Below are 19,580 nucleotides of genomic sequence, written 5' to 3'. Positions count from 1 at the left end.
TAGCTGATCATTTGCTCTGTTTTATATCGAATAACAAGACTGTGTGCGTTCATACTGCGATTTACAGCAGAGCACCGTAGAAAGCTTATTCTTGCTTCTACATCTTTCAGTACTCGAACCAAGATATGGAAGTATCCCAGGCCAAAAAAGGTCGGAGGTGTGTATTCTGGATCATGCAGAAATGCTCCACACCGCCGACTTCCCAACTTGAGTAGCTTGTGATATTGTGCTTGCATTTGACCGCTTGAATCCAGAACCCGGTGAGCAGCAGCTGCAATAAGATTGAACCACTTTGGAATCTTCAAAGGGCGCTGTTGGCCCCTAAGAAGTCCCTGGTATGCTTGATAGATGCGAGCAATAACTTTACAGCACCTGATCTCATCGCTGCACGTAGTTTTCCATTGAGAGACAAAAGGCGCCCAAAAACGACGATGTGGAATTCTTCCATGGTTATTCGGGATGTGTCGGATGCGAAGGGGTGCGTTCAGAAACGAGAGCGGGTGAGTAATATCTCATTCGTGACAGTGGCAACGACCAGAACACGCCATCCCGGCTATCGCTTGTACCGGAGGTGGATATAGTAAGTATGGAATGAGTCATTAGATCGTCGGACATATCAATATCTTTGACAAGATCGGAGAGAACCTGCATGTTCGGGTAAAGGTGCCAGGAGGAAATCGCTAGAAGGATCGCACCGTCTTGCACTCGTTGAGATGCACCCTGGAGGAGACTCTCCATGGCACTTAGACCAGACTTCCAGGCTGAGATGATTGAATCGTAGGGGTCTTTGCTTGTGTTGACAGGCATACGAACGTTATTGATGATAAGCATGAGTTGCGTTTGTTGAAAGCGCTTCGTTGTATCTGCAGTCTGTAACCAAGACCTGGCGCTCGCATCCCATGCCGAGAGTTGCTCGCGGTTGAACAATTGTTGCGCTGCCATTATTGCAGATATGCCAGTCGCGCTGGAGGAGTTGTAATCCTTGAAAATCTCCTGCTTACGTCGTTCGACCAGTTCGACCCACAAAGATGTTGCTTCAGCTGGCTTCCAGATCCGAGCCAACATGCACGAGAGTAGATGCATAGCAATTGCATGCTGCCCAGAAGTAGCTGCAGCCCAAATTGATGTGCCATCAGCTCCAGCTTGGTCGGCAAACATTCCCGTTGGCTGTGTTTTCAGTTGTAATTGGGCACAGATCTCAGAAACGCGTGTCCCATATGCGACTGTAATCCGTGGAATTTGAGGTATGATCGTTTCAAAAAGTGCCCCAAGGCATCGTGCTGTGATATGCGGCATGCCCTCTTCAGCCTCGTGGCGTCGCGTGCGGGACAACGCATCCCGCAGACCATGGAACTCCGGCGGAGCCTCGAATTTCATAAGAGAGAAGTTGACATTGGAATTTGCCGCTGCTAATGTGATTTCATTTGGCACGGACAGCAGTGCTGTACTGAATTTGCTGATCGAAGCCATGGATTGGTATGAATGGATGCGTTGTTGGATGAGTATCAAAGTAGCGATCCTTTCAGATATTTAGTTCCAAGCGTAAAATGAGGTGGATGAGAACAAGAGTATAGCCGCCCAATGTAATACGGCCAATTAAAGATGGCGATAAGTCGTTGCAGTTCATCGCATCTTTTCGGATCGTTTGCGTTTCGTACGTCGTCATTTCGTACCCGCGTGCTTCTTGAGTATAAACCCAAAATACTCAAAGCTATCTCCTCCTCCCATAACCTCCATCTCCATCTCCCACTCACTATCCCGATTCAAGATCGGCTTAATGAAATGCGGCTGTCTATACGTGACATAAAGAAACACCCCATCATCTTTCAACACTCTCTGAACCTAATCATCGTCAGCATCAACGCCCACCTCATCCCCCCGTAAGCCTTACCTCTTTCATGTACCTCCCACTATTCTCCAACACCTCATCCGGCGGACTCCACGGACTCCCATAAATCATCGCATCCAACGTGCCCTTGTCGAACGCCACATCAATCGACTTGGCCTCAATGTCAACCATATCTCTTACATCGCCGACTTTCCACTCAACTTGCGGTCTATCGCTATGCCGCGCCGCCATCAGCTCTACCACAACCTTGGAAAAGTCTACACATGTTTGATGCGTATATCCTCGTTCGAGCAAGTCATAGGGGACGGTCTAAAATTACATCAGCACGAGTTCAAATGTAGAGAATTTGAAAATTGAGCAGAGAATTTAGTTGCCACACATACACTATCTCCACTGCCCAGATGTAATATCCTGCCAGATTTTCCTTCATTACCTCGCGCTTGGAAGAGGTGTTTGTCGAAGAAGGGTTCGAGCGCGGAGAAGCCGCGGAACCACTCGTGTGTGGGCTTGTCGCTGTCTGCTTTGGCGTAGCGTTCGTCCCAAAATTCCGAGCGGCCTAGGGCTTGTGCTTCTTCTGATGACGACATGGTGTGGGCATCGATGTTGGATATGTCGGCGTCTGAGTGGTGGTGTAAAAAAAAGGTAGATTCAAAGGCTAGGCTGTTTTGGGCTAGCTTGACATACATTAAATGCACCCCTCCTCATGTAACGTCGACTTCTTAGGCTGAAAACATTTTCCTTTTGTTTGTAGTAGAAGTAATAAATGTAGGCATCTCTGTTGACAGAAAATTGTGGAAGATTGTAAGCATCTCCTATACGAAGACTGTATTCGGGTCAACCCGTAAAACGTTCTAACCATGTACACGTAATCTAATAGACACCTATCATACACCCACCTCACCACAAAAGCTCAGTATTACACATCCTCACCTCCTCATAATCCTTCCAAGTCCTCTCGGTCCCAGCAAAATCCGGCAGCAAGCGCCTGTGCCACGAGATAGCGAACCGTCGCGCCTCATCTTCATCGTCAAACTCCAGTATCCACCTGTTGTACACGCGGTTCATAATCATCTGGTTCACCTCCTTCGCATTTGACGCGTCTTCAGGGATTCCAGACTTCAAAAGGGACGCGATTGCCGGATCCTGAAATTGGAGCCTGGTATTCTGCGCCTCATGTGCCCATGGATTGCTTGACGAGATAGAAAGCGTGTGTACAGAAAGGTCGATCAGGTCACGGAGGCGATGGACAGAAGAACAGGACTCGTTGCGCAATGTAAAGGGCATGCCGCGGTTGAATGCGTCTTGGCGGAGTGTCTTAAACAGGTCGGAGATACTTGGCTCATATCCTTCGATGTACATTAAGACTTTGTAGATGCGATTTCGCTTGCCATCAATTTCTGGCACAATCGGCTTGTACCCGCCTTGTTCGATCAAGGTGCGAAGAGCAGAATCGTAAGGCTGCATAATTGCGCGTAGCGTGAAGGCGTGCTCAGTGGGTCTCAGGAGATACGAGGTGGTGACTGCATTGACGTCTTCGCCGTCCTCGAGGAAGCCTTTTGGCGCGGGTATGGCAGAGAATATGCTGGAAGGCTGGTGGAGAGCGGCAAGTTTGTGGAGACGAGAGGCGTTTCTCTGGTAGGCATACGCAGACTCTGGCGACTTGAAGAGGAGAAAGTAGAAGGGTAAGCGCTCAAGGCTCAAAGGATCACGACCAGGAATGACCTTGTAGTACGCGCCAAACCGACTCAAAACTTCCATGTGCTCACCCTTTGGAATGAGACGTCGGAAATCGATCTCCGTCAGCTCGGTGCTGCAATGTTCCAGCTGTAGAACAGTGACCTGTTCACCACGCTTCTGGAGGGACTCGATCATGAGCTCCTTGGGTGATTTCGGGCGATCAACAAGCATCCGAGTGATGCGGTTCGTGGGTTTTGGCGGATCAAGCTTGGGATAGTGCTCCTGCTTCTCTGCCTGACCAGCTGGAGGGGCAATGCTAGCCTCGGGGAACAGCTCCTCGAGTAGAGACTGACCACTGACTTCGTTTGACGTAGCTTGCACCTTGTCCACAGGAGCTTTGATGTTTTCTGTCGGAGCTTGTGTCATATTTAGAGATATGGCATCGTTAAAGCCAGACGTTATTGTCGAACCATCCTTGTGCTCTAGATCTGAAGGTTTTGCGACCCTTTGTAAAGATTCCGATGAATTCAGTAAGGATGAGCGAGTATGAATCCGCCTCGCCAACCCCTGCTTGTCGTTATGTGTGAAGGGTGTGGGCACACGGGTCTCTTTAGCAGATGCCTGACTGTTGGCGGGCTGAGGGCAGCCCGATAATGGTGCTCCCTCTACAATTTTGTGCACTTTCCGACATTCCAAAGCATGGCGCATCTTAACATTACCCTCGGCTTTGACCTCTTCATACAGTGTAGCAAGTTGGCGGCGGATCATGGTCGTACTATGCGTCATTGATGGGGATCCTATATTTTCAAGCGAATTGGCAATACTTGCAAGCTCCAGAGCGGACCTGTGATATTGTTCGTTACATCTCTCCAGCAGACTTGCGGCCGTGAGAGAACAAGATATTCTGCTCCACCTAATATACCGACGTAACTCTGAAATAACGGCGTCATCTGACTCCTTGAGTGCACCGCGGGCTATGAAAGTAAGACGACGTTCAACCATATCAAGCAATTGCTTGGACAGAGTGCGCTTGAGTCTTCGAAGGGTATGTGCCGTGTTTATGAGTTCGCGAGTGGAGATTTGAAAACGCCACGTTCCAAGTGCTAGGATATGTGCAGGACTGAATTTGGCGTTTTTCACAGTTCGTTTAGTGATTCGTATCTGCTGGGGACGTTCTGAGCGTTGGTTTTGCACAGTGCGAATAGGATAAGTCCTGATGGCTGACGGTGGAGCTGGCTGTTTAGTGACTCGTATCTGCTGAGGACGTTCTAGGCGTTGAGAGACATGTGCCTCTGGTGGCACTTTGGTCTGTTCTGAAGGCAGGCGATGTGCAGCCTCCCCTTTGCGTGGGATGACAGCATTGGCGCCGGTGTCTGACGATGTTGTAGTTGCAGCTGTCTTCTCTTCTAACGCGTTTTGCAACGCTTTGATTTGCTCGGATAGTTGTTGAAGCTGCTGCTTTATCGCCTCCTGGTCGGAGTCATTTGCGATGGTTGGCGGCCGACTAACTTTATCACTCCTGCCCAGTCCAGTGCTCCCCTTGTTTGTTGCTGCTCTATTAAAACTGGGAGCAGGACTAGATGTATGGCCGCGCCTATCGTCGTCTGGTTTGTGCCAAGTTTCGAATCTTGTGCTTGTCTTGACTTCTCTGACCCGGGGTTTGCGTTCTTCGACCTTCGGTTCGAACTTGCCTGGCTTGGCTTGGACGAATCTGGTCCGGAACTTGGGTTCCTCAGTCAAGACCAGATCCCTTTCAACTCGGAATTCCCGAGTGTCCTCCCGCTTTGCTTGCGAGGAATTGCTAGAGGCAACGGTGTTTGCGGTGGCATTGCTCCTTCCTGTCTCCGACTGCACAGCATCTGGTGTCACCAGGACTGTGGGGGAGCGTTGCTGTGCAGAATGTTCGACTGGCGGCGACTGAGTACCCGAATCGGAAGTGGCAGTCTTGGAACCAAGCGAGACTACACTGTCGACAGTAGAACGCCACCAGCTACGTGATCGTTGCGAGCTCGCATCTTGGTTGGAGCTGGAGTCAGATAGTGAATCGGGACTGGGAATCTCTCCTAGATGGATCCTATGTCAGCATTTGCATTCTGGGCACATGCCGAAGTTGCTCTCATATGGGATGCACGTTACCTGGTCGCTTCGCTTCCACCTCACCAATTGCGCTCGCACTCTCTGGCTTGTTATCGCCAGCGGTCGAGCGCTTTTCGCGGGCTGTCGAGGAGGCACAGCGGGCGTGGTGGGCGCTCCATGAGGACTGACACGGCCGCAGATGTCGAACAAGGCGCGGCGGTGACATCAATTGCTAGTCGGCGTCCCATTGCAAACTTCCAGGCGACCTCGGTGCAATACTTTGTCCAAGCATCCTGAGCTTGACGCTAGCCCGCCTGATTTGGCCTAGTCGCGTCTCGCTTAGTCACAGTGACCATCTCCATCATCGAGTCGAACGAAATACGACAGAGCATGTGATATTTCATTCTTATTGAAAATGAATGCTGGCACGCCGTTTGCACTCCGTCCGCTCGAGCGCAACCCGCTGAGCGCGTCTGGCAACGCGCTCGAAGGCGCCTTCCGCATCTACCTCTCGCAGCGAGAGCAGAAGACGCTGGGCCTCACAAATGGAGACCTGGTCAGGCTGAGAACTTCAACCGGCTTCAAGGGCTACGCTGTGGCCTGGCTGGCGTCTCAAACAAACCCTGGAAACAAGGCCATAGCAAAAGTCACCGACCTGCTCCGCGAGCAGTACGGACTAACTCTCGATGACCCGGTTTTCGTCGACAAAGCTAGTGACTCTTGGAAACCTCTCAAATCCATCGAGATCAGTGTACCAGAGCCCGCACAGCAAAAGTTCGCCTCGAGTGAAGAGCTATTGTATTGGGCGCGGCATGCATTAGGTAGAGTCCGCCACAAGACTATCCCAAGTGCTACACCTGCTGACCTCAGCAGTGGACCTCGATATCATTTTGCCTGGTTGCACCTTTCCGATACAGCAGAAGGGGCCTAGAAGCCAACAGAAGAGCACAAAATCACGCGTCCATGTGAACAGTATTGAACCACATCCAGACGAAAAGCATGCAGTCTACTTTGATCCAGTCAAAACTCAAGTGACCATCTCCGGCGACATTTCTTGTGGAAGACGCCCGTTGTCACCTTCGGGATCTTTGCAGCTCAAGAGAGATGGTATCGGTGGGCTCGATGGCCACATTGCAACCATTGATAGGATCCTTGCATTCCTCACAAGCGCAGCTCTCAACTTGTCCGACCAATACTTACTTGGGCCTACTGCTCTTTTGCTCCATGGCCCAGAGGGTACGGGCAAGAGCCTTCTGCTCGAACGGCTCGCAGAGTGTCCGTGGCAACAAGTCATCAGGGTAAACCTTGAAACACATCCAAAAGGGCAGGTCAAAGCCATTAGTGACACTTTCGAGGATGCTCGTGATCATCAACCATGCTTGATCTTAATGGACAACCTGGATAAATTCCTTGAGAAAGCAGATACGCTGGTAACCAAACTGCGAACCGAGCTGGCGAAGCTGGAAGGAACTCAAGTTGTCGTTGCGGCAGCAGCCCGCAGTGTCTATGACATTGATTCCAGCCTTCGAACAACGTCGGCGTTCAAGACAGAGCTCGAGCTTTTCCCCCCCAACGTCAGACAAAGAGAAGACGTACTTCGGCAGATTCTTGGGCCTGGGCGTAAGACTGGCAATATCGATTTCGCCAGTTTAGCAGCACGTACACATGGCTTTGTTGGTCGGGACATCCACAAGCTGTGTGGACTGGCAAGGAACGGGCGAGTACAACGTGCTTACGATTCCCTGGACGATGACCAGAAAGGCTTGCTTGGCGAGATACTGGAAAAGACCGACTTTGTCACGCAGGAAGACTTCGACGCTGTGATTGATCAAATCCAGCCGACTGTCCTCAAGGAGAGCATTCTGGAAGTGCCGAAGGTTAGGTGGACAGACATTGCCGGCTTGGACCATGTTCGCGCTCTACTTGAAGCCATCACCATCCGACCCTTCAGAGTAAGATGCGCCTATACACTGAAACGAGCGCTGCTGACTTTTTCCAGTATCCGGATCTCGACGTAAAGTTTGGCGGACCACAGTCGCGAAAAGGCGTACTATTATATGGTCCGCCGGGTTGTGCAAAGACCTTGATTGCCCAGGCTGTCGCAACCGAAAGCAACCAAAACTTTCTTGCCGTTAAAGGATCGGAATTGATCAAGATGTACGTAGGCGAGTCGGAACGAGCCATTCGGGATATATTTCGTCGCGCGCGCGCAGCGAAACCCTGCATTATATTTTTCGACGAGATTGACTCCATCGGCAAATCACGCGAAAAGACACAGGATAGTGGCTTGAACGTCGTCACAACGCTGCTCAACGAAATGGACGGTATAGAAGCCCTCAAGGATGTCTTCATTATTGGGGCAACAAACAGGCCTGATATCCTGGATTCAGCGCTCATCCGCACGGGAAGATTCGATGCGCATATTCACATCGGTCTCCCAACCGAGGAAGCCAGGATACAAATCCTCCAGATTCACACCAGGAAGAGGCCACTAGCCCCTGACGTTGACCTCGGCGTTGTTGCTGCGAGAACGGAGGGCAGCAGTGGGGCTGACATCAGCGGTCTCTGTGCCGTCGCAGTTGAGCTTGCAATTTCGGGTTACGAAAAGGCTCCAGAGTGCGAGCCTCTAATTCGCATGTGCCATTTCGAGCAAGCTCTGGATCAGCATGTTCCGCATACCGTCAAAGAAGAGGCTGAGCGGTATAGGAACTGGCGGCCAGGAAAGTCGTTGACTGTGGGCTAGAGACTGCGTCTTCCACGTCCGCGAACACTTGCACAAACAGTACTCTGCAGTGAGATGCTGTGTATACGTTTTCAATGACATACCCTAGAGCCATACGCAGCCCGTTTGTTATGCAGCAAAACAAATTTAGTGCTGTACATGTTTTCAGGCTCTTCTACCTGCGGAAGGTGCAAATACAAACCCTGGGCGACGCTGCAACGAGCGTTCTCCACAATGATCGGACAATCTCCCGGGTCTGGCCGGCACCTTAGGCATTGAACGTCAAGGATCGTAACATGCGCTCGGCACTCTGTCCGACACAAGGCGCATCACAAGTGACGAACACCTGAGATTTTACAAATCAGCCTCCTCCAGAACGCTAACCCAGCTTCCATATTCTTCGCCAGCTCAATGCAGAGTTGAGCTTGATGCACGCGTGCGCTTGCGCTTGCTTGTATACAGTCTGAACATCATAGCAATCTCAGTTATGGCCGAAGGATTGCATCTAGGTGGTGCCTTGTGTTGGGGCCTCATTTCCCGTCGATCATCCAACATCCACCACCAACTCCCACCTCGATTCGCATGCAAGCGCCGTGCCCACAACATTGCGCGTTAATTCCTGCAGCGATCAAAACAAGCGGCGATGTGCTGTGGATCTGTAATGTGCTCTTGGTTTGTGGCGCCTTCAACAACAAACACTGGCTCCCCAGGAAATGATTCGTGTGGGAAGGGTCCCTTGGCGGCGGATAGCGAAATTGCCCGCGGTAGGCCGTCATCTTGAAACTGGAGCCCGTGCAACCATCTCGCTGCAGGAATAGCTTGCAAGACACCGCAGTGGACCGTTGTCTGTGCCACGGCATATCCTAGAAAACTCTCGTTGCCCGACATGGAATCTCGGTGTCGCATGCCACTTCTGAGCCAATCACGGCCACGCTTCCCGCGCCACAATGATCTAGTTCTGGTAATCTTTCTCTAACACCTAAAGCACCACAGACGGGTTGACAGCCGCTGGCAAGAGGCCCTTCCCTTGGAAATGTGGAGGCACAAGGTTGTTTCCCGCACGCACTGATGAGCACTATGGCTCAATCCCACTCGCCATTGTCCTTCCTCTGCACTTCCTATTCTCATCTCCATCGCGTCGCTGGCCGCACAATTCTTTGCTCTTTGAGCTGTCCACTCCTTTGTATTACAAGTGTACCTTCTACTTCTTGTCGTACTTTCAACCGTTTTTTTTTTTGGTGCCTGATACCCACTAGCGATCTGAAACGCTATGCCAGGACTACTTTCAAGGTCGAAGTCTATGCGACTTCTGAAGAGCCATCGGAGAGATGCCCAGCAGGATACTGTTCAGAAACTGATGCCGCCCTCGGCAGGATCTCAAACGGATATTGACAGAAACCAGTCAGCCACACCCGTCTCGAGGAAAGAAAGGCGCCTCGAAACCCCAGACATCGCACCTCGTCCTAGCACGTCCGGTGGACCGGGAGATCGCAGGACGGCGTTCCACATGAAAACATATCCTGTCGCGTCTATTCATTCCCAAAATAACCTTCCGTCTTCTGTCCCATTGAACTCAACCACAGCCCATTCAACTACAGGGGCATTCGACTCTTCAGAAGGAATCATTGGGATCGCATTGGGGAGTCCTACCGTTGGCTCACACTGGACTGGCACACCTCAGGCTTCAACTACTGACGTAGCATCACAAAATACCGATATCATGTCAGCCTGGTCGCCTATTTCGCCCCCTTCTGCTCGGACAGAAGCTCCTAAATCGAAGCTTAGCCGCTGGAAGTCGATGTTCAGAAAAGCAGCCCCACCACCACCACAGCCGGAAAAGCAAGCTTTCTATCAACTCACAACTACCATTACAGCTACACGGGCAGGCCGTGCAGATAGTCATCATGATGAAGAGCAGGTGAAGCCGGTCATAGAGCCTGTCAGTGATAGAGACACCGGGCGCACTCCATCACCACCAACGTTCAAACCCAACATCCGAGCATCCCGTGCATTCACTACGCCTCGCTCGGCTCCTGCACCACCCCAAACTCGACCACGAGCGGTCACTGCAAATTCTCTACCAGCCAATCCTCGTGTTTCAGTGGTACGCTCAGCAACCACCCCTGCACCGTCAAGCGCTGTTGGCAACGGTCATCCCACCGTGCCGCAGTCGAAGCCGTCACATAACCATCAAAATGGTCCACCGGTATCTGAAGATGATATGCCCATGTTGGATGTTAGCATTCCGGATATCAAGTTAGACAGATACAGTGTCATGTTTGGCAATCTTCTCCAGTCTACAACTTCGAATCGATCATCCTCGTTATTGGTACGAAGACAAGGGAATACTGACAAGCTTAAGCCGCTGAACAAGCTGTCCGTCAAGGTAAGTAGTATGAAAATCTTTGTTTCAGCATCTGTACTGACATGGAACAGGATCATGAGCAAGAGTCTCCCATTGATTACAAACTCCAGCGCCGAGCGACATCTCCCGTGATGCCGTCTCCGTCGCCGCGACTGTCACTTTTCCCAAGCACACGCAACAGTCCAGTACCATCACCATCACCGCGCTCATCATCCGTTCCACGATCGAAAAAGCTCCATCGATCGAAGACATCCCCTGAGAAATCACCCCTCCGACAGACATTTTCCCAAAAAGAGATGGGCAGCCAAAAAGCCCAGGACCTATTCGTCCAACACGATAAACCCACCGCATCGCCGCCCGTCCTCGAATCCTATGTCTCCTCAAACCTCAAAGTCCAACATCTCGCCATCACCCCGAATTCGATCCGCAGCTTCGAATCCGACAACGACAGCATCACACTCGTTGTTGGCCGCACAACACCCGGACAGCCGCTCCACCTCGACGATCGCGAACCAGAATGGGAAATCATGACCAAACCCCCTGCTCCAAAGCGCGCCAACACCGCACCTATCACCGATCTCCAGCGCACACCATCTCAACGCACTCAACCCACCGTGACCAAGCTTAGCGCGCTGTCATCACACCCGAGTTCTGCTCCTCTCGAGGCGCCATCACCGCTACAAAAGATCCAACAATTACAAAGTCCACCGCAATCCGCGCGTCAAGAGCCTTCCGCTACGCCAAAGGCCATGGTCGGCGTCGCACGCTCGGTATCAGTGAGCCGGGCGAACAGTCCCAGGACACTTGTGCGGACGGCCTCTGTGGTAAGGAGTCCTGGCGCAAAGGGGGAGTTTGTGGGAAGCGGGCAAGCGCTTACACCAACGATGGTGGAGGTCAGGAACCGCAAGAGTCAGAGGGTACAATTGGTTGATGCGTAAAAAACATCTATACATTTGTGAGGGCCTGGCCAGGGCAAAAAGGGCATCATTTGAGGTTCTGGAAACCGATCGTTACATTTTTCTTTCTAACATATATCCCATCATTTCGAATTTTCTTTATCGTTCAAATTCCAGCAAAATCAACGCATACCTGGGCATTGGGATCATTAGAGTGGGGGTTTTGGCGGCGTGGATGGTGTTTTCCGGGTGTTTGGTGTGTTGATACAGTTCTGGTCGCACAAGTGGATGCGTTGGTTCATGCGCCCCGGTTTCTTGCTAGCGAGGGTGTTTCGGTTGCGTTTGCATTGAGGCATCGCTGGAGATGGTCCTTTACTTTCGTATGTTGTAAGTTGCGGGTCGATTATTCGAGAGTCAGTCGAGCGTTGAAGCGGTGTGTTGGAGATGGAATGGCGAGTGAGATAGACGTCACATTACAGACTTGAGGCAATGTCCGTGCAGCTGGGTTTATGGAAGGGCTTCTAGAAGCCTAAATAAACTTTTGCTATTGACCGGGCTCCTTCTGAATTGCAGCGATCTTGCAAACTCGACGATTACTAGAATGGTGCACGCGACTCCTGCAGCTTTCCCACAATTTGTCACATCTGCGTCCACTTGCGCGGTTCTGTCGTAAACGTCGTCTATGACTTCACCACCACATACAAACCTGTCACGACTGATACAGTGTCGCTCGCCGGTGAGCACCATGGCAATCAATAGGTTGTGTCTGACCCACTGCGGCCACTCGTGGCACCAAAGGCCGTGGCTGAGATGACCCCGCTCGCTACCGTTGCCGTTCGATCCACACTTCCGAGCCTGACCCGTGTTACGCTCAGATAGCGACAAGCTTCACTTTGCCCTGTTCAAGCAAGTCGGCGACCTATCTGACTCTGCCCCAAGGGATATTACCCGGCTTGATAGCATTGTGGGCTTGAAGCTTCCGCTTACTTCTGGACGAGAACACAACTTCCCTTAGCCAACGGAAGGGCTGCAACGCATCTGCATCGTTCAGCCATCGCATTCTTAGTCTCACCTGAGACGACATGGGATTCGATAAGGAACCCTTGGCCAAGTCGCTACCGCTCGTCTGTAGACGAATCCAGGATAGACGGCTGCCTTCTTACTGCACACAGCCCATTTAGATCGCCCCCACAGCTTGCTGCCATTGGGACAGGTGCAGATGCCCACAATGTGGACGATGCACCTCGGTCAAGCAATGCCCTTGTGCGGTCTCCGGCTGGCTCAATCTTGAGCCTAAGCCCAATGTACGACGCGGTAGAGAACAGGTCCGCAGGGAGGAGTAGTGAGGCTGAGCGCAAAGGGCTTGGAAAGCGATAGCTGCCTAAGTGGTGACTTTCCTCTTTCTCCACACTCTTCGGTTTTGTCTCGACATCTTTTTTGCATTATTGATCTCAACGACGATCTTCCCCGCGTAGCTGTTGCAAGTGGGCCACTTCGCCTTTGTAAGGCATCAGACAAGGTTGAGCGGTAGACCGCCTTACTGGCTACCGTGGCAATACATCTACTCACACGACACTACGAGATCTTCAAGTCGTCGATTGTGTAGGGATCCTTGTCTCGAATTGTTCAGCAGCCATTCGCTTTAGTTGCCTACAACTTCGCCCTCCCCTGCTACCCAGCACGGTGATCACCAACACATCCAACACGTTCCCGTCCAGCCTATCCCAGATAGAACGGCTACAAGAGACCTCGTTGGCCAATACAATGTCGGGTATTGAGGTGGTAGCAGCTGTATCGGCAATCATAAGTGCCTTCCATGGAGGGTCAGAACTGCTGAAGCACATCAAGGCGAAGCGTCGCAAGAGCCGACAAGCACAACAAGACTTTGAAGAGAAGCAACTCCAAGACTCTCTAGTGTCTGGAGAACAGCAAATAGGATATCGCTATGCGCAGGACATGAGGGAGTTTGGCGATCTTATGCGAATTGGCGATGGTTCGTCCTCATATTGTCCGAAGTCCGTGATGAAGAGCTAATGAGGATTGCCTAATTACAGTCATAGCGCGCAACCAACTATACCATATAACGATACTCATGCAAGGTGAAGTCATCAAAAGCCTGCAAATGGCCGCACAGTACGACAACGCCGTCTTGAACCTTGCCGTACTTCACGAAGCTTCCATCACCAACAAGACTGCGACGTTCCTCATCCTGGATCAATTGAAGCAAAGGCTACTTCCTAGGATGCCTATGAACCGGCAATTGCAGGGCTCTGCCGAGTCATCGAGTCACCGATCATCTCCCACGATCCCTGGGGACGACTGCATTTGATCCGTCGAGTTTCGCATCGGACGCCTACGTTTCCACCGGGCGTCACGCTTTCCCCCACAACAAGAGAGAGGAAATTTTGAAGCATGGTCTTACCAACTACTTTCTGAAGCGGAACAACAGTGTGCAGAAGTCTTCAAAGCAGCCCAAAACGCCAGACGACATCAACTTCAGCCAAGCCTTTCAGCATCTGATGAACGCGAGGGGAGGGGAGGACCGCGCTGCGATCATGCGCGAGATTGACGAGATAACGGACCTCTACCAAGATTTATCTGTCAACCAAAGGCCGAAGAATGCACCGGTTAATATTCCATGGCCCTCCGATACCGAAGGCAGACGAGATACTCTATTCACACTGCACACAGGAGGTGGATACTCGCAAGACCCATTAAGTCCAACGCACGAGGCTTTGCACATACCACAAAACTTCCCTCCGACGCCTGAAGAGCCTGATTATCGAGCATACTCCCGGCAACCCGCATTTAACAATAATGTTTTTGGACAGCAGAACGACCATCCTCAGCTACCAATCAGCAATACCCCGCGAGGAATCCATACCCTCAGATGCAGACACAAGGCCCGCAACCACGATGGTCGTCGACATCCGGTACAAGGCTCGAATTACTCTGAATCTAGGTCGTTTGATCGAGATAGCTCGACATCCTCACAAGAATCGCCTAGTCAAAAACCCCCTCTACCATTGAAGCACTCTTCGCGAGCCATGTCTACAGGTATGATGCCACAGCCCATGTCACCGAATGCGCCATACCCCTACCACAACTATCAGAATGCGGGTTCACCTCCGTCTTCTCATCCATATGCGCCTGGAGCAGAGCGGTATACTCAGCCAGCTGCGCCGCTTCGCCATTCCAGCATGCCCGGCTCAATGCTGTCCCAAGTGCAGTCCCCGAATGACACCGTCAGCTCACCACAGGAAGCTTACAGTTCATTGACCTACTCGCCATACGCAACTCCTTATCAACATGCAGAAGCACAACCAATCGCACCATTCGAGCATCCCCGACCAGCACCACATCCCAAGCCAAATCAGGATCCCAACGCAGTCCCGCAAAACCACCCAAAATACCATTTAACACCAGCAGCATGCCACGAATCCCCAAAAGTCAGTTGCGACCGCAACGCCATCCAATCTCAATCCCCAACCAGCACCAGTCCGACCATCACCAGCCTCCGCCAAACCTCCATCGCCCCCTCCATCGCCTCAACCGACAGCAGCAACTCGACCTCCCTCGGCATCCTCCCCGGCTCTCGCATGTCCTCCCTCCGCAGCGCGACGATCCAAAGCGGCCCCGCGGGCCAAGAACGCATGATGTCCGGGCGCCCATGCAAAGCCAACAACTACTGGGGCTTCTGCAAAGGCGCGTGGACGATCCGCGAAGACGTGAAAAAGGGGCTGGCAATCCGCACGCAGCCGCTCGGCATGTACAACCACAAGGACATTTGGGAGTGCGTGGCGTGCACGTTCAAAGGCACCGTGTTCAGCGCGCCACACCCGACCAAGAAGAATAAAGAGGTCAATGTCGTGGACCCCCGCGTGGTCTTGAGCCTGAGCGGCGTCAGGTACAAGTGGGTGTTTTTGGCGAAGAGCCATATCAAGAAGAAGGCGGGCGATAGTCATAGCGAAGAGAGCAATTATGGATGTGTGTTTTGCTGTCTGGAGGATCGCGTGAGTAGTGTGTATGGCGGCGTGGAGACGCTGATGAATCATATTGCGCTGAGCCATGTTGCGGATATGAGCGAGAATGTGCGGAGGAAGGCAAAGTGTGTGGTGGGCAGGATGCCGGGGGAGGGGGAGGAGTGGGATATTAACATTCCGGTATTTGCGAGGGTGGAGGAGTTGGAGTGAGGAGGGGATGGGGATGGGGATGGGGATGAGGGAGTGGCTGGCTTTTTGTTCTTCTTTTTGAGATACCCGGTTTTGCGTGGGAGGGAATGTGGGGGTAGGGTTTGATGGTGTTTTGTGTAAAACGGTCACGGCATCAAAATCACGCATATAACATCTTTCTAGACACGAATGTACTATCATCAATTATCCGTCTTCATTCAATATCTAAACGTGGCTCAATTCGCCGGGTATCATAACATCCCCCCTCTCCGCTCCCGCCCTCACGCCCCTGTAATAAAAGCCGGACTCCAATACTCATTCTCGCCCGCCTGACAATCCACCCACACCAAACTATCCGCCAGACAATCCTCCACCACCGCGACCGCCCTGGGCCTCTCCCAACCCAGATTCACCTGCAACATGCTCACCGTCACATACCCAAGCACCTGAATCGCCTCGAGCACGGTACTCTGATCGGTGTTCAATTCCTTGGGCACGCTGCGTATCAGACTCCGGTGTCCAATCGTCATGAGACTAAAGCAGCTCCCGAGCGGACTCAGCGACTCGACGGCGCGCTTGATGTCGTCGTCGGACACGCTGAGCCCGCCGCCTATGCCCCTCCCCTTCTGTATGCGCGTGCGCAGGTCGGCCACACTGATTAACCCGCCGTTCTCCGCGCGCGTCGCCCGACACTCCTCGACGACCAACACGCCCAAGTTAAAGTAGAAGTCGTTCACGCTGCCGCCGAGGAGCTGCGCCCACATGCCGCCCGTGCCCTTCCCTTCCCCTCCCCCATCCTTGGTGTAGCTCGACGCGAGGAAGTCAATGTTCAGCGCCGAGCACATGCGCGCGAACTCGGCGCGGAAGGCGGGGTTGGCGCGGATGTCTTTGGAGTGGGTGAGGGCGAAGTTGTGCAGCAGGGATTGGAAGACGGAGAGTTGGGTTTCGAGGGACTGCGCGTTGCGGGTGCGGAGGGCGGCGCCGTGCGTGGTGTAGTGGTGGGTTTGCAGGCCGCGCGGGGCGAGAGAGGAGAGGCCGGGGGTGCGGCGGCGGTCCATTTTGGGCAGATAGGGTGAGGGTGAGGGTGGAGGGTGGAGGGGAAGATTGGAGGTTAAAGTGCTGGTGTTCGCGATGGTGGGTGGGATGGGTGACGTAGGGCGGAATGTTCCGCGGGAGGAGAGGTTTAGATGAGATGGATCTGTCGGAATAGAGACGGTGGACGCTTGTGTCAAAGCGTCTTCACGGCGAGAACAGTGCGCTCAGTATAGTGTGACGGTATGTTGGTGTGTTGGTGTGTATAGCTTCACCATGTCCGCAAGCACAGACTCGCGTCGGAGCGCGGGACAACGATTGGAGTGGGTGGGGTTGCCAGCGGCGCGGTAAGACGGAACACCACAGCATGCAGATCAGGTCTAGACAAAATCATGTTCGTCAAGATCAACACGAAACCGTGCAATTCCCAACGTGCATGCACCGAAGCGGCCCATGGCGAGACGAAACGTGAGCTGATCTTCACCGTCTCCGTGGTGTTGCGATAGTCTGTTCCCGCCTTTCCAGCGAGGTTTTCGAGATATGAAAGGAGACTGTTTAGCTTCGCAGACTTATAGAAGACTGTCCTGTGATGACTCGTCCCGGAGGATACAACTTATATCTTCCTTCGACGCGGTGCATGGCTAGAGAGGCACAACTTGCATGACGTACATCGCCTTCGGTGCAAAGACGGTCGTTCTCTGATGCGCGGCGGCCCACGGCCAGGCACACACTCTAAACGCCCCCATACGCCCCCATAGGCAATGTCCTAATGCCATGGCACTGCATTAGACCATCTCTCAACGACATGGCATTCTTCCAACTCGTCCCTATACTCATTTCCCCATCACCGTCTATCCCATTCACATTCACTTCGCCCCTAAAGCAACGATTTTCCACCTAGTCTAGGCTACAGCCATTTTAATTCGCCCGGGTCCACCGCGGCGGCTTGCGCTCTCTATGCTTTCCTTACCTTCCCTGCACCACGACGCGCTCAACTTGCACATCCCGGCCAAGATTCTACGACACACGTGGTTTGACGAGCTGTTCTACGGCTCTGCCATGTCGCCCACGTCGATTAATAATTGCATATTGCTGCTGAATCTGCCGCCCAAAGCACTCGCTGGCATCGACCTGCTTTCATTCACAACTTCACCGCGCTTCCACGGGATAAAAAATGTTCCGCCGGGATTGCACTTTGTCTTTGCGGCAAGCGATACTACCCTGTCCGTGAGACACGGCGCGTGGCTGTATGTTAGCCCCGGTCTGGGCTCGCCACAAGTCTTCGTCAAGAAATGGGACGAGAGCACAGAGGATCTGGTAGCCGAGACCGCACAGGCTGAGGTGCTGCGCTGGAAAGCGAATCTGGGGAGCATCTGGAAAGACGGCCTCACGCCGTATCGGCAAACGGTGCAGGAGGGCGATTCCGGAGCTGAGGAGGGCTGGGCTGAGGAATCGAATGACTGGAATAATCTTACCTCGCGCATCACACCGACTCTCCTCTCGCGGATATGCGGCCTCAATCCGGATCACTGGAGTTTGACGTCGGCGTCGTCGGCGTCGCAGGATCTGGAGCAGATACCGGGCTTGGAGTCGAGTAACAGCACGTTGCATCCAGAGAAAGAGTTGAGGTTTCTGCCCATTGATCTGAAGAAGACCTGGCGGGAAGGCGCAACGGGACGAGAAAGGACAGATGCAGCGCAAGACCGATCATGGTTCCTGGGAGATCTCGTAGACCACCATTGTCAAGCAAGCGACAAGCGAGGACGCGAGTTCGAGATACTGGGCGAGCTGCAATTCGCTTTCCTAATGGTCTTGACGCTGAACAACAATTCCTGTCTCGAGCAATGGAAGCGCATACTCCAGTTGCTCTTCACATGCCGACAAGCTATCCAAGACCGGTCAAGTTTCTTCCTCGAACTGCTCAAAGTCCTGCGCACACAACTCGCGCACTGCTCTGACACCACCGACGCCGGCCTCTTCGACATGAACGAAGTCGGCGGCGGCTTCCTCCGCCCGCTCTTCACGCGCTTCCGCAAGAACCTCGACGACTTCGACGGAAAGTGGAAATCCGATCTCGTCGACGAACTCGAAGACCTGCAAGACCACCTGAAAGAAACCTTCGGCTGGGAGCTCGATAACGCCTATCTCAAGCGCGGCCTGCTCGAGCTTGAAGACGGCGAGCGTGTGGAGATGGATGTCAATGGTGCAGATGAGGACGACGAGTTGGGCGACTTCGCACCCATGGTGGTGGAGTTGACGCCGCAGCAACTCAAGCTAATGAGCGGCGGCGGCAACGAGACGGAATCTGAAGAGGAGGCTGATTTGGAGGACATGGATACGCGATATTGAGGCCGAGGACGGCGGGGCTCGTGCATGACCGGTGAGTCGATTCGGGTGGGATGGACCTCGAGGGATTTTTGTGTAATGTACATTATTTGGGAGGAATGCAGTATTCACACGAAGAATGCTGTTATGCTGGTTGTTCGGACTGGGAGCGTAGCATGGCATGGTACATGTTAGCATTCACAGATTCTCAACCTCATGTCCACGTTCTTCAATGCCACGTGAAGCTTTGTTAAACAAGAATAACAAACACGCTCTATCGCGCCCGCATTTGGAGTGTGGCGCCACGAGCCCTCCTGGGCGCTGCACTGCAGGAACACCACCGCACCAACGCCAAATCCCAATCCGTGCCATGTTAGCCGAGTCCTGTGGCCGTTTTTGCACAGCCTTATTCACGACCCGGCGCCAGCGAACCTCTGTCAAACCACAACACAAATCATTCCAAGCA

At 52.8% G+C, this 19,580-nt stretch overlaps 8 protein-coding genes across 8 annotated transcripts; 5 read left to right on the top strand and 3 right to left on the bottom strand.

Moving 5' to 3' along the window:
• Window positions 1-450: 450 nt before the first annotated feature.
• SNOG_02149 (hypothetical protein) lies at window positions 451-2,436 on the bottom strand (the record flags this gene model as incomplete). The annotated part of the gene is made up of 4 exons (XM_001792715.1): window positions 451-1,442; window positions 1,674-1,842; window positions 1,892-2,158; window positions 2,233-2,436. 4 exons carry the CDS (start codon window positions 2,434-2,436, stop codon window positions 451-453), a joined length of 1,632 nt encoding a protein of 543 aa, XP_001792767.1.
• Window positions 2,437-2,746: 310 nt separating this feature from the next.
• Window positions 2,747-3,952, bottom strand: SNOG_02148 (hypothetical protein; the record flags this gene model as incomplete). The annotated part of the gene is made up of 1 exon (XM_001792714.1): window positions 2,747-3,952. One exon carries the CDS (start codon window positions 3,950-3,952, stop codon window positions 2,747-2,749), a length of 1,206 nt encoding a protein of 401 aa, XP_001792766.1.
• A 2,065-nt stretch (window positions 3,953-6,017) lies between these two features.
• Window positions 6,018-8,345, top strand: SNOG_02147 (hypothetical protein; the record flags this gene model as incomplete). The annotated part of the gene is made up of 3 exons (XM_001792713.1): window positions 6,018-6,407; window positions 6,697-7,554; window positions 7,602-8,345. 3 exons carry the CDS (start codon window positions 6,018-6,020, stop codon window positions 8,343-8,345), a joined length of 1,992 nt encoding a protein of 663 aa, XP_001792765.1.
• Window positions 8,346-9,594: 1,249 nt separating this feature from the next.
• On the top strand, window positions 9,595-11,627 carry SNOG_02146 (hypothetical protein; the record flags this gene model as incomplete). The annotated part of the gene is made up of 2 exons (XM_001792712.1): window positions 9,595-10,710; window positions 10,761-11,627. The coding sequence occupies 2 exons, from the start codon at window positions 9,595-9,597 to the stop codon at window positions 11,625-11,627; spliced, it is 1,983 nt and encodes a 660-aa protein (XP_001792764.1).
• A 2,050-nt stretch (window positions 11,628-13,677) lies between these two features.
• Window positions 13,678-15,778, top strand: SNOG_02145 (hypothetical protein; the record flags this gene model as incomplete). The annotated part of the gene is made up of 3 exons (XM_001792711.1): window positions 13,678-13,814; window positions 13,852-14,289; window positions 15,040-15,778. 3 exons carry the CDS (start codon window positions 13,678-13,680, stop codon window positions 15,776-15,778), a joined length of 1,314 nt encoding a protein of 437 aa, XP_001792763.1.
• A 260-nt stretch (window positions 15,779-16,038) lies between these two features.
• On the bottom strand, window positions 16,039-16,815 carry SNOG_02144 (hypothetical protein; the record flags this gene model as incomplete). The annotated part of the gene is made up of 1 exon (XM_001792710.1): window positions 16,039-16,815. The coding sequence occupies one exon, from the start codon at window positions 16,813-16,815 to the stop codon at window positions 16,039-16,041; it is 777 nt and encodes a 258-aa protein (XP_001792762.1).
• A 250-nt stretch (window positions 16,816-17,065) lies between these two features.
• Window positions 17,066-17,295, top strand: SNOG_02143 (hypothetical protein; the record flags this gene model as incomplete). The annotated part of the gene is made up of 2 exons (XM_001792709.1): window positions 17,066-17,136; window positions 17,163-17,295. The coding sequence occupies 2 exons, from the start codon at window positions 17,066-17,068 to the stop codon at window positions 17,293-17,295; spliced, it is 204 nt and encodes a 67-aa protein (XP_001792761.1).
• A 451-nt stretch (window positions 17,296-17,746) lies between these two features.
• SNOG_02142 (hypothetical protein) lies at window positions 17,747-19,138 on the top strand (the record flags this gene model as incomplete). The annotated part of the gene is made up of 1 exon (XM_001792708.1): window positions 17,747-19,138. The coding sequence occupies one exon, from the start codon at window positions 17,747-17,749 to the stop codon at window positions 19,136-19,138; it is 1,392 nt and encodes a 463-aa protein (XP_001792760.1).
• Between the last annotated feature and the right edge of the window lie 442 nt (window positions 19,139-19,580).

This window comes from Parastagonospora nodorum (genome assembly GCF_000146915.1).
Source record: "Parastagonospora nodorum SN15 chromosome Unknown scaffold_3, whole genome shotgun sequence".
NCBI lineage: Eukaryota > Fungi > Ascomycota > Dothideomycetes > Pleosporales > Phaeosphaeriaceae > Parastagonospora > Parastagonospora nodorum.
The sequence above is the reverse complement of the archived record's forward strand: the minus strand, read 5'-3'. Positions and strand labels throughout refer to the sequence as shown.